We start from the raw sequence: 12,860 nt of genomic DNA on the forward strand, positions 1-12,860 counted from the left end.
ATCTAAACAAAGCTATGAATTGTTTTTCCGCCAAGTTAAACTTAATGAACATTATATTTTTTTAGGAAAATTTGGTGATGTTACCTACAGTCTATCGGGCGAACAATCATCCCTGTTCAATATAGACCCTGTATCTGGTGTTATAACAGTGGCCGAAAACTCGATCATAGATCGTGAGTTAACCACAGACCTTAGATTCCGTGTTGTAGCAACTGATAACGCTCCTGATAATTTGAAGAAATCTGCTAGCGTGCCTGTAAGTATTCAAATAACGTAACATATAAATAATTGGCTCGATATTCGCGAAAGCTTAGTGATAAAAATGGACTAACTGCGCAGGTGGGCTTTTGGAAAAACTACCCTTAACCTTGTGCCACAGGGAATTTGGAAAAACCTACAAGACCTAAAACTAGCAGGGGACTTCTATCAGTTGAGATGATGATAATAAAAGCACGCTCAAGTTTATATAACACATAAATGCCTGACGGCAACGCGATGGTTATATTTTCGAAGAATGAAAAAGGGATGAACTTATTCCTAAAAATGCTGAGAATGCTGCGGTATTCACTTAATATCGAATCAGGCCTCGTTTTGCTATATATGTTACCTTTGTTTCCATAGGTCCACATAAAAATCCAAGACCTAAATGACAACGCACCGATCTTCACCCAGAAAGTATATAAGAGCACGATAGCTGAAAACCTCCAACTAAACCCGCCCGCTGCGATACTTCAAGTTCTGGCTGAGGATGAGGATGAAGGGGTTAACGGGAAGATTATGTACAGCATACTGGAACAGAGTAAGCCTGGTAAGAATTTCTGCACCTATATTATTTACTCTTATAATGGCGGAGTGTTGAACCATTTAGATTTTAATTTGTCCCTTGATAAATTTACGCGTACTTTCTTCCATATTTCACTAGCTGTTGCTCGCTAATCTAGATCGCTAATCCAGGGAACAAGCTATTCTTGTATGAATATTTTTCAGTGTCTGCGTGTTTATCTATATATAATAAGTATTTATGTATATTATTCATATTATAATTATTCATCAGTCATATTCTTGTTACCCATAACACAAGCTATGCTTACTTTGGGGCTAGATGGCGATGTGTGTATTATCGTAGTATATTTATTTATTTATTTAGTATATTTATTCTTTTACTTCATTTTACAAGCTGTTGTGCAGTAGCAGTAAAATATTTCCGTCGCTAAACTAGATCTGTCTTCAGTATGCAAGCTATAATTCTGTAAAAATTTCAATAAGAACGTTGAAGGTTTACAAGAAATCTATCAGCACAACGTTCCATTATATTCGTAAAAATAATTGTTGGCTAATACCTCGCCCTAAAAAGAAAGTACCTGCCATATACCTGGTCTGTAGTTTTAACAGATTTCGTCTCAGGCAGTAAGTGTTATATTACTTTTGTTTTTGAAAAATGTTTGACTAATAGTAGTTTATTTCAGGCAATCTTCTGCACCATAATAAAATAGTCATACCTTTTCAACTTCACTATTTTTTGTGAACAGGAACATTCTCAGTGGACCCGAACAGCGGTATCATATATCCAGCTAAACCAGTCACTGGTGACACTATCTACCAGTTAACAGTGGCGGCGAGAGACGAGGCTGGCAAGGGTCATCAAGACATAGCCAAAGTGGACATATCAGTGCTGAGCGTCAATAAGCACAGCCCTGTATTTGTGCTACCGCCACCCGACCAAAGGCAAATCGAGATACCTGCGGTAGGTAACGCTAAGTAAAAAGAAAAGTTTACCTACAAAGTAAACGGTTTTGCCTCAAATTTTCTCGTCCAAAATTTTGTAATGTCCTAATTTTTGAATTTATACTTTTGGCGATTTGTTGAACATCACTGTTTTAATAATATGTGCCTTAAATACTCAAAAACATTATATATCATGCATTGATGAAAACACTTTGTATTTGTGTTTGATGTTGTCTATAATTATTAAACTTAATTTTTTTATTTAAATGCTCAAACTAAACTATTTCAGAAATAAAACTTCTTCACATACAAATAAAGATACGAGTATTGCTGCCAGAATACAAGTACACAAATTATTACGTTTTGAATTAAAATATTATAAACGCAAAACCTGAAATAAAGTGTGAACCAAATATTCATGCGAGCAAAGCCAAAACAATTTGATTTAGTATAAATTTATTTTACCAGAGTGCAGCAGTTCCTGACTACTTAATAACTACAATACAAGCAACAGATGAAGACTCTGGTGAAAATGGACGGGTTTCGTATCACTTGGATGACAAAAATGAGGCGCAATTCAGTATCCATCCCAGTACTGGAGAGCTTAGAACCAAAACTTTCCTGGATTATGAGCAACAGGCTGAATATCAGGTATGTTTACAATTTTCTATACATATATGCGGTTCCCCATGATTTTAGCCGCGTACAACTTCTGCGTAGGAAATTTTTTCCATACATTTTCATTCGCACGCAATATTCTCCCAACCCTCACATCGTATCGTCAGTTCGCGTAAAGTTTTTTCTCACTTTATTTATTTTTGCTCTGCTTCTTAGGGCCTGTGATATTAAATAGCCTTGACTTTATACTTCACTTATACTTTATACTTAAAATTATACTTTTTAATTTACTTCAATATTTGGACGACGATGTGAACGACAAAATATGCGTGTAACACAAAATGATAATATCTATATATAAGTGTACTTAGTACCTACCGTATGTTTTCCAAATAAAGAATTTGAATTTGAGAATTTGACTAACAAACGCAAAAACATTTTACAAATTCCCGTGGCAGTTCGAGAAACTAGCACGTCCAAAATAACCATCAAACAAAAACAAACTCTTACGCTTTTTTGGTATATGAATGTTGTTTCATGAATTAAGACAAAATGATCATCATCCTGCATTAGACAACTTGTACAAGGAAAATGTACATGAGCTAATCTATATCTGCACCTCCTATTACTGTAACGACGTGACGTTTATGTTTCTAGCTAGCAATTGTGGCGGCAGACAATGGAACTCCGGCGCAGTTTGAAACACTACGGTTATTGACGATAGTACTAGTTGATAACAAGGACAATGCACCAAGATTCCTTCAGAGGCATCACCAATTTACTGTGCGGGAAAATTTGTCACCAGGAATCATCGTTGGTAAGAAAAAAATCATAAGAGTTAGAACTTTCTTGTAAATTACCTCTCAGTTAGTTGCTTCAGGGTTACTTACCACATTATTTCTGTATTAACCTTTCTACTACCGGTTTATTCTCGTCTTGTCGACCGATGTCCTGACAGATTCTTACTGATCAAGGCACATCGAGTGCAAGTCGTAGAGTAATTTGACAAAACGAGTCTTTAAAAAACCCACGAGGATTACAATGGGACTGATAATTGGAAACGAGATTTCGAGAGCAAGAGTTCGTACCTAGTTTTTGAGCTTAGGGGGCATAGATGAGCTTGTTACGATCGTAATATATTAAATCAATAACATAGATATAGAGAGAGCAGACATGAATAAAAGTTCATAGATATCATATCATTTTTAAAAATATTACCTTGATTGTGCAATTGGATTGGATGTCTTTAATTGCGGACCAAAGGAATTTCAAGCATATCATTCCAGGCGATTGGTCCATTTACTGTCATCCCTCGCTTCTAATATCACGCTTTCTCCTTCTTACCAGTAGCGGAATATAAGAAGCCAGAATCATCTTGAGCAACATAGTGATTTCTCAACCTGTTTTCCTATATAAGAACATGCGAGGTTACGATGGAAACAGCTATCTACTCACTGATCAGCAATTAAGCTTTAGCTAGGAATATTATTACTCAATTATGTATTTGAAACTAAACTACAAAAGTCAAACACTAAACTACCCGCAACTCATACTAATATTTTAATTTTTGTAATATCTTTACTCTTCTTCTTCTTCTCTTCTTTGGGTTAATGGCTTTTTGTCATGCCTGCACGGATCTTTACTCTTAAGAAGTTCAAATTATTCTGAAGTAATAACAATTCTTATTCCCATTACAGGAAGTGTCAAGGCCATAGACAAAGATTCCGGTGATAATGGTAAAGTTTACTATCATATTCTCGAAGGGAATCAAGAAGGGGCATTCGTACTCGACAGGACTCAAGGCATTATTAGATCTAATGTGACATTTGACAGGTGAGAAAGTATAATTTTTTTTAATTTAATTACTTCTTTTATATTTAAGGGAACTTTTTAACTTTTAAAAAGCACCAACAGTGTACTGACGTAAAATGCGAATGGATTGGTTTCTTATATCCCAAAATAAAAAAAAAACGCAGGTTTTATGCAGGTTTCCATCACTTACGCATCTTTAACCCTTTATGTAAATATTTTTTAAAAATAACAAACTAATGAAACTAACAGAATGTACGTTACGGAGGTTTACTTGTCGGCTTAAGGAATATTACACATCACAAACTGACTTGGTTAATTACGTTTAAATTCAAATTTAAATATTCTTTATTCATGTAGGCCTATCACAGGCACTTATGAAGCTTTCATACAATTATATTTACATAAGTGACGTGTAATGCTGACAACTACGTTCGACAGCTTTAACCAAAAGCTAGGAGGGTTCCAAACGCGCCCTGGTCTAAGAAGAGCCCACAAGAAACTTAGCCGGGTTTTTTTTTTTGATATGACCCTTTCACAGTCAATTCATATTTTTATCGTTTAAGTAATAAGCTTTTTGTCCAAGGCTGCCCCACCAGTGTTCAAGTTAAGCCATTTTTTAATTTTATGTTAGCATATAAAATTTAGGCTTAACATTTCAGTAAAGTACAAGTTGTTTTAAGGGAAGTAACTAATTGTTTTTAGGGAAGTTCAAGACGAATATACGATGACTATTTACGCGAGTAACAACCCTTTGCTCGAACACGCGGCGGCCATTTTGAATTCCATAGACAACAGCACAGATAGCCAGGACATCAGCGTTACCACGGTTAAGATAAACATTTTGGACGAAAACGACAACGCACCGACGTTCCGACAAACGATATATTACGCAGGTAACTATTTACATTTGAACGAGTAACAGAAAATATTTTTAATTTAATATGCCCAACATCATTTCATCACAGTCCTAAGTGGGCCGTGGCGTGGTCAGCTTGCTTCCAACTCCGATCACTCTAAACCATCCTGCGCCTCTACTCATTAACTCCGGTAACCACTAGGTCCTTCTGTGCCTTTTACGCCCCTCCAATCTTTCCTCTATCAATTTCTTGAGCGCTCTCGTACCGTCAAAGGGCACGAGTCTAAAAAGTGTCGTCTAAACTATGGCACTAAGGTACTTATGTGTTATGTCATCAAGAATGTGGTCGGGTTCAGGAAGGAGAGTCATATGTTTAAAAACAAAGAGTATAACAATGTCTACTAAAAAAATTGTACAGTGAAAGTCACACATACGCCAATGAGCGTATAGACTCAGTATGTGCTGTTATCTTCTATATATACGAAAAACCAAAGATGACTGACTGACTGATCTATTAACGTACAGCTCTAACCACATGACGGATCGGGCTGAAGTTTTGCACACAAATAGTTATTACATTGTAGGAATACGCTAAGAAAGGATTTTTGAAAATCCCAACCCTAATGTGGGATAAAAGTTTGTATAAACACCTTTTACCACCACCACCAATGAAACTTTGATTTTAGGTTTTCTATAAATAAAGAAATACGTGTGTTTCACATATTTTAAAAGTTCCAACTACAAAGGCATCAAAAAGGGGATGAAAATTCATATGAAAGTTTCTGATTTTTTAAGTAACTTATACGTTCAATTTTTTCTATTAGCAGCAAGATATTTTTTTAAACCTTTGTAGTTAAATCAAAAATTTAACTTAAATTGAGCGACGCCGCGGGCAAAAGCTAGTTAAAATTATAACGATACAATACACCATCTTTTCTAACTACCTCGACGGGTCAAATTATGGTATGGATTTAATACTACTGCCATTTCAATACCAGGTATTATCACTGAGGTGAGACTGCCAAAGCCGGTCAGTTGACCGTTATAAGGAATCTTTCTCGCATGACAAATTAATAATATTTATTTTTGTTTTCTAAACTTAGGTATAAAGCACACAGCCCGCGTGAACGAGCCCATAATATCCATTGTGGCGGACGATCCGGACCTCGACGTGAACGGGACCTTAGTGTATATGGTAGCTGCTTCCAACCTGTACAAGTTTGGCGATTCCAAGTCCAGCGGCAGCGTTGTTCCATCGCCGTTTAACATCACTCAGGATGGTGAGTTGCTATAATCTTCTTCTGATCCTGGGCCTTTTCCGCACTTGGTTGGTCTGGGACCGTCCGTTGTACGTATGGCCACTGATGCGGCTCCCCGCTGGATCACTCCAGCCAGCCGAGCTCGCTCCAGAAACTTAGCATGCGGTCCAGGTCGCCGAGTGCATCATGGAGTGTTGCTGAGGAGCCAAGGAGTGCTGCGCGTTGTTCTGCTACTCCATTGCATTGGAGCATTACGTGTATCGGTGTTTCTTCCGTCTCCATGCTTGCTCTGCAGAGAGGGCTGTCAGTTACACCTAAAATGGAGAGGTGTTTGTTTAGTGGGCAGTTGCTATAATATCACAGAGGCTAGTCTTAGAGACGAAGGGCAATGCTACAGAGATAGGGCGAGGTAAATACTTCCACTCGTCCAGAGGCCGATGGCGGCATTTACCACGAGATAAAAGCGTAGAATCTACCGAATCTCTTATTTATAATATTACTTGTTGTTGCCCGCGAATTCGTCTGCGTTTGATTTTGTTTTTTGATGTGGCGTTCAATTTAGCTGTAGTTTTAAAAAAAATTAAAGTATTCAGTATCGCCAAGCCTTAAATTAGGGGTTTGCTGCTGTCCGCTGAGGAGTTTTGTCCACTATCTCCAACCACAGTTTGGGCAAAATTAAACACATATTATAACCTCTATAGTACAAAAATAATTATTTAAATCTGTTATAATTTGTCGGAGTTATGGTGTAAAATCGTCAAATCCCCTCTCCCAAAGGAACCGAGCTTAATGTCGGGATAAAAAGTATCCTATATTACTTCTAACACTTCCAAGAATATGTGTACAAAGTTTCATGAGGATCGGTTAAGTAGTTTTTGCGTGAAAGCGTAACAAACAAACTTTCATTCACATTTATAATATTAGTAGGGACAATATAATATAAGCTCATATGTTATGTTACCTTAAACTACCTCCTGAGATCAAACTCATTCAGACAAATAAATTTAATCATAATCATATCGACTCATTACCGGCCCACTACATAACACAGGTCTCCTCCCACAATGGGAGGGGTTAAAGCCGTAGTCCACCACGCCGGCCCAGTGCGGATTGGTGGACCCCACATACCTTTGAGAACATAACGTAGAACTCTCAGGCATAAAGGTTTTCTCACGAGGTTTTTCCTTCACCGTCGAAGCAAGTGATATTTTTAATATCTTAAAAAGCGCATAACTTAGAAAAGTTAGAGGTGCTTGCTGGGATTCGAACTCGGTCTCCGAAAGTGAAGTCGAGCCTACCCCCTGGGCTACCATCGCTTCTATAATTTTAATGTATTTAAAAATAAATTGAAAAAGCATCTTCTGAATCAATGTTATGATTTAAGTGAATATTTAGGTTAATCTTAAAAAATTAAATAACATCAGGAAGAGTAACAGTAAATCGTAACTTGACTAAACATTTTGGTATTGGCTGACAATTGAGATCATGTTTTTATAATTTGTTATTTAATTTAGTTATTACTTTATTAACCAAATTAAATTGAAATTTATTGCATTATCATAAATAACATCGTAATATTATAATAATGATAAAGTAATAATAGTTATTAATAATAATATGTAAATTTTTGCACGCCAATCGTGGCAGGATATGTAGATCATGAATTACGCTTGACATCTATGTTTTTGTATCATGTTCAAGCAAAACCAAAAAAAAAAAAAATAATAAATAGTTACGTGTCAGCCAAAAAGTGTATGTTATTATAGTCGTAAAAATGTAATAGGCCCGTTTTGACATTTGTCATCGCGACGTAACTAGTTATGGAACCATAAGACTCTGTACTCGATACTCACGATAAATCAATTCGTTTGTTTCAGTACTTGATTGATATTATTATGTATTGTAAAGTGTTCGTTCGTTCAAAGTATTCCTTTAACTTCACAACCAATACGCGTGACTGGCTGTTGATTATACGTCCACTTTTCAACATGTTGAAACAGAGTTAGTACTATATAACAACAAACACAAAAATCGAGTCAAATCACTATGTTTAAATTAATGTCCAAATTAGAAGAGCCATAGTTAACGTAATAGTAAACAATATATATCAAACTTAAACGAGCGCACAGTCAACTTTACAAGATATGGAACGAAAAATTGCGCAGTGCGCGCGGGGACGCTTCAATCATGTGCCGCTTGGTCAGATACATCATCTCAGACTCATTATTTAGAACCCATTTTGAGAACCAAGCTTATTCTTTGCAGTAAAGATAACTACACAATATTTAATTTCGATATTCAGTAAAAAAAAATGGTTACAGCTCTAGTATAAAAAAAAAAAGACTGAGAACGTAACTGTTTTCGAAACGTTTCGCAACAATTATAAATTGCATGCTACTATGAAGTAAGCGCAAAAAGAATACTCGCGATATATTCTTTCATATTATTTAACGTCCCAAAAAAATTTACGTATTTTTTAAAACACTGTATGTAATTGATTTTTATTTTTTTGTTTCTTTCAGTTTCCTTCCAAGTTACATTCTATGGTCTTGCACAAATGTCAAAACGGGCTTATTACATTTTTCCGACTATAGGTTTTATATTTTGGTATCTCGGAGAACACGTTTAGCTCTCAGCCCTGAAGCCTGAAAACCAGCAATGGAGTAGTGTAGTGGATCTATGCTCTGAAACCAAATCAAAAGTGTTTAACCGCTTATGCTATTGTGTGTTTCAAAGTCTCCCAATTTGTCATCATCATTTTCAACCCATCACCAACCCACTACAGGGTACGGGTCTCTTTTAAAAGCCCGCAACATTGTAGAGTTTAAATTGTTTGAAATGCACATTACTCCGAAAAGTTAGAGGTACCTGATCGGGTTTGAAATCCACTCGTCCATTGACGCCCGTATGTAGTACCAGCAGTATCAGAAGTTTTAAATTTGTATTAAAAATTTGAAATAATTTTCTCAGGTATCCTTACAACTGCGAACTATATGTCGGAATACAATCAAGACCGGTTTGTTCTTGACGTCATCGCGCAGGAAGTAGCTGCACCATACAGACAAGCGAAAGCGCAGGTTTATGTAAGTAATGTCCAAACCTAGTCGCCAACTACAGGTATAATACACGTTGTCATCATCAATAGCCTATATCAATCCAACGCTGGACTAAAGGTCTATGACCCAACGGTAGGTTTTGTCCATAATATCCACCGTTGGCTGACGGCTGGTTATCCCAGTAGTAACAGAGTACAGAGGCCGCTCTTGCTCACTGCATTCTGATCTGACGTCACCTGATTATAGATTACAAATGTTAGTGTTTTGTCACGCTCTTACATTTGAAAGATTCTCTTAGTTGAAGTGTGGCAAAACACTGAACTCCAACTTTATTTTACGTTTAATTTTGTAAGTCTTTACAGTGGCGTGGTAATCTTTTAGAAGAGTCGACAGACATGTTTTCTTCAAACTTGAAGACAGATTTGTTGTTTGACTAAACTAAAACATCCTTTCTTTCAGCTTTGGATCATAGATCGCTCATCACTCATGCGTATGGTAGTATCACGAAGTTGTTCAACTCCGGTGGATGGTGTCCAGGCTAAATTGGCTGATGTGGGGCAGGCTCTGCTCATTGCGGGTCGCAAACTGCCCTTAGTGCAAGCGGATAGACGGTATGATGACTGGTGAGTTAGTTGGCTATGATTAGCATAAATTTTTATATCATTTAAACCAAAAGCTCCAAGAGATACATAAAATATAACATAATATAAAGATCAAGGTCGTCTCTTTCCAAAATATACTTACGCTGTTATTCAAGACATACTTTTTTTCAAGAAGCTCAACAAGTGAAATTTAGTTCCTCTCTAAGATTTTAACGTAGAATTTGTCGCGTTTTTAATTATCAGTGTATAGATAAGAAATGATCTTCCGACTTCGGTGTTCCTCTGGGCCACTGCACGGCGTTTAACCTGCGTCTTTACCCGCATTCCAATTTGCGTTTTAAGTAATTTGAAATATCACATGCTTCAACGGTTAAGGAAAAATGGTGAAGAAACCTGCATGCCTGAGAGTGGACTACGTCCTGAACCCTACTCTTTCTGAAGTGGGTCTGGAATGGGTTAAAAATGATGATATACTAACGCCGGTACATGCCTACCTACGTAACATAGCACACACATAACAGACACACACATGGACAGCTCTCGTTTTCCTAAATCTTGCAACTCTACGAATCCATTGTTTGACTTTCACAGGTGCGAGATACATCTACACGCGGTAGATCCCAAAACGTACCAAGTTTTGCCGGTTGACAAAGTACTGGAGACGATAGATTCCAAATATGATCAGCTCAAGGACGTGTACCAGCAATATGGAGTGGAGACTCTCATCGCTGCTAGTGCTACTTCTAAAGGTGAGATTGTAAAAATTTTCTTACAATTTGATTCCCGTTGTAGAATAGTGTCTGTTAGATAAGTTTTGTGACACTGGAAAAGGATTAAATGACCACTTAGCAAGCCGTTATCTTAACAGCTCAATTCTCTACAAATACCATCCGCAACTTTTGCAATAGCAGTAATATACTGGCTCTAAAGATGTTTATCTTTGATGATTATTATATTTTTTATAAATAGACCATTTGATATAATATAAGAAACTGAATTTAACGTAGAAACAAAAAAAGAATATTCCATATACAGGGAACGAAAAAATGTACAAATAAATATTATATAAACAAAGGCCGAAAGTCCCCTTGAGTTGAGACCTATTTAAGTTGCTAGACATGTAAGCCATCCCAAAATAGAATCATATTGAAGTTAAGTCAAAAATTATGCCCATTTTCACTAACGACGTACAACTCATTTAACTTAACTTGTCTACGGTTCGTGACACAAGGTATGGTACTTTGTTTTTGTATCATAACAAACGTATGGATTTCAGGTTATTAAAAAAAAACGCTTTTTCATCTGTCAAGGGTCAGTTTATGAGTCCCGTAAACTTCACGATCCGCAGAATAGGTGTCGTAACTTTAGACGCGTGAAACTATTTTTCTCTAGGAGTCATTTAAATCCGAGGCATCCGATTAAGGCAATTCCTGGGTTTAATGCAAACGGGCATAAGCTACTTCATTTGTTCTGAAAGTGGTATATGATGCTGACGTTCGAAGCTGGTTGAAAATAAAAGCTTTGTTTCAGCTCCGGATAGTTTCGATCCAGCACTTGCAGCGTTAATAGCACTCCTCATCGTTCTCTTTACTGGCATTGTCACTTTCGTGGTGGTCTGCGCCTGCCTCAAACATTGGTAAGTTAAACCCATGATGGACCCTTATTATGAACCCTTATTATTAGTAACTATCGATATATAAATTGCTAAGAAACAGATTTTGAAGAATTCTCTCAGTAAATAAGAACAATGAAATGGGTGGTCAAAAGTTTATTTGAATACTTTACAGCTTATTGTAGAAAGTACAAAACAAAGATCCTAAGGCGTTTAGGCATGCATGTATTCAAGTTCTTGTTCCTAAGATATGCAGATTGTTTATTTTGTTTCGTGTTGAATTCAGTGTATGTTTTAAATTTGCTCGCTCACCAAATCTTTATATATTTTGTAGACAAGCAATTTTAAATGTATGATTAAAAAACTGAAGATAACTTTTGAATTTATAGGGCGCCTTATTCCAGGGTGATACCCCCACCGTCTCTTCAGTCCAGCAAGGGGGACAGTCTCGCCAGAAGGCGGATTCTCGAGGAGCTGAGTACCACGGAAAACCCTCTATGGTTGGAGACCAAGCTCCGACCATATGAGGAACAGGAGCTTACTATGAATGTCTTCGGAGACCAAAATGAGCAAAATGCTGAACAGCCTCCTGTGATGGTAAGATTTTATAATGTACTATAATTTTTAAGACGAATGTAGTCAACCCCGTTATATCGTTGAGTCTGCATTGGGGGTACATGTACAACGTATGGACAGTACCAGATCCCGGTATAGGTCAGTGGAGTGATTGAATAGAGAGGGATTAAAATTGATTATAGCTCAGAGTTGGAAGAAAGCTGATCAAGCGAAGGCCTATCTAGGTCTGTAGAGGTTTGGTGATGATGAGAACTTTAAGCACTATGCGAGCCATAACTAATCTGCAATATATTTTATACGATGAACCAATATATCGCACGATGGATCGACTACTAATCCCACTCACAATAAAGTTCAAGGCCATACGCGTGCCTTTTCTTAGTTAAGAGATTAATGTCGTTTTCAGCCCGATAACACCTACGCCACTATTCAAGGCAGTCGAGCGACGGAGAGGTTTGGCGACTACGCCACTTTAGCCGGTGACTCGCCAACCCCCCTTGAGGCAGCCCTTGGTTTTCAGGTATTTGCAAATATATATATCAATAAACATTGAGCGGCGGTACAAAGACGTGCGGCTAAGTGATTTATTGTACGATGTCGCATAGACACCGATTGGAGGTATGGGTTTAAAATAACTGCCATACCCCTGGCTAGCCCGTTACCATCTTAGTGTTGCCGAAAATACGCGACCGAAATTCCGTGGCTGATTTAGCGTTCCGACGCATTCAGCTGTATATAAGCCAC

The 12,860-nt window shown here is 37.2% G+C and overlaps 1 protein-coding gene across 3 annotated transcripts in view; it reads left to right on the forward strand.

Annotated features, from left to right (window-relative positions):
• The window catches only part of LOC120626701 (cadherin-87A), a 74,837-nt gene that overhangs the window by 58,771 nt on the left and 3,206 nt on the right, over positions 1-12,860 (forward strand). For 2 of the 3 annotated variants that reach the window (XM_039894331.1, XM_039894330.1), the window contains exons 22-35: positions 66-256; positions 622-808; positions 1,530-1,744; positions 2,194-2,376; positions 3,001-3,160; positions 4,041-4,176; positions 4,858-5,048; positions 6,115-6,291; positions 9,241-9,353; positions 9,786-9,949; positions 10,520-10,677; positions 11,459-11,564; positions 11,930-12,137; positions 12,523-12,636. In XM_039894331.1, coding sequence (XP_039750265.1) covers positions 66-256; positions 622-808; positions 1,530-1,744; positions 2,194-2,376; positions 3,001-3,160; positions 4,041-4,176; positions 4,858-5,048; positions 6,115-6,291; positions 9,241-9,353; positions 9,786-9,949; positions 10,520-10,677; positions 11,459-11,564; positions 11,930-12,137; positions 12,523-12,636 — 2,303 coding nt within the window. The remainder of the gene's footprint in view (positions 1-65; positions 257-621; positions 809-1,529; positions 1,745-2,193; positions 2,377-3,000; positions 3,161-4,040; positions 4,177-4,857; positions 5,049-6,114; positions 6,292-9,240; positions 9,354-9,785; positions 9,950-10,519; positions 10,678-11,458; positions 11,565-11,929; positions 12,138-12,522; positions 12,637-12,860) is intronic. The other variant, XM_039894332.1, reaches the window with a different exon arrangement.

This window comes from Pararge aegeria, chromosome 10 (genome assembly GCF_905163445.1).
Source record: "Pararge aegeria chromosome 10, ilParAegt1.1, whole genome shotgun sequence".
Classification (NCBI taxonomy): domain Eukaryota; kingdom Metazoa; phylum Arthropoda; class Insecta; order Lepidoptera; family Nymphalidae; genus Pararge; species Pararge aegeria.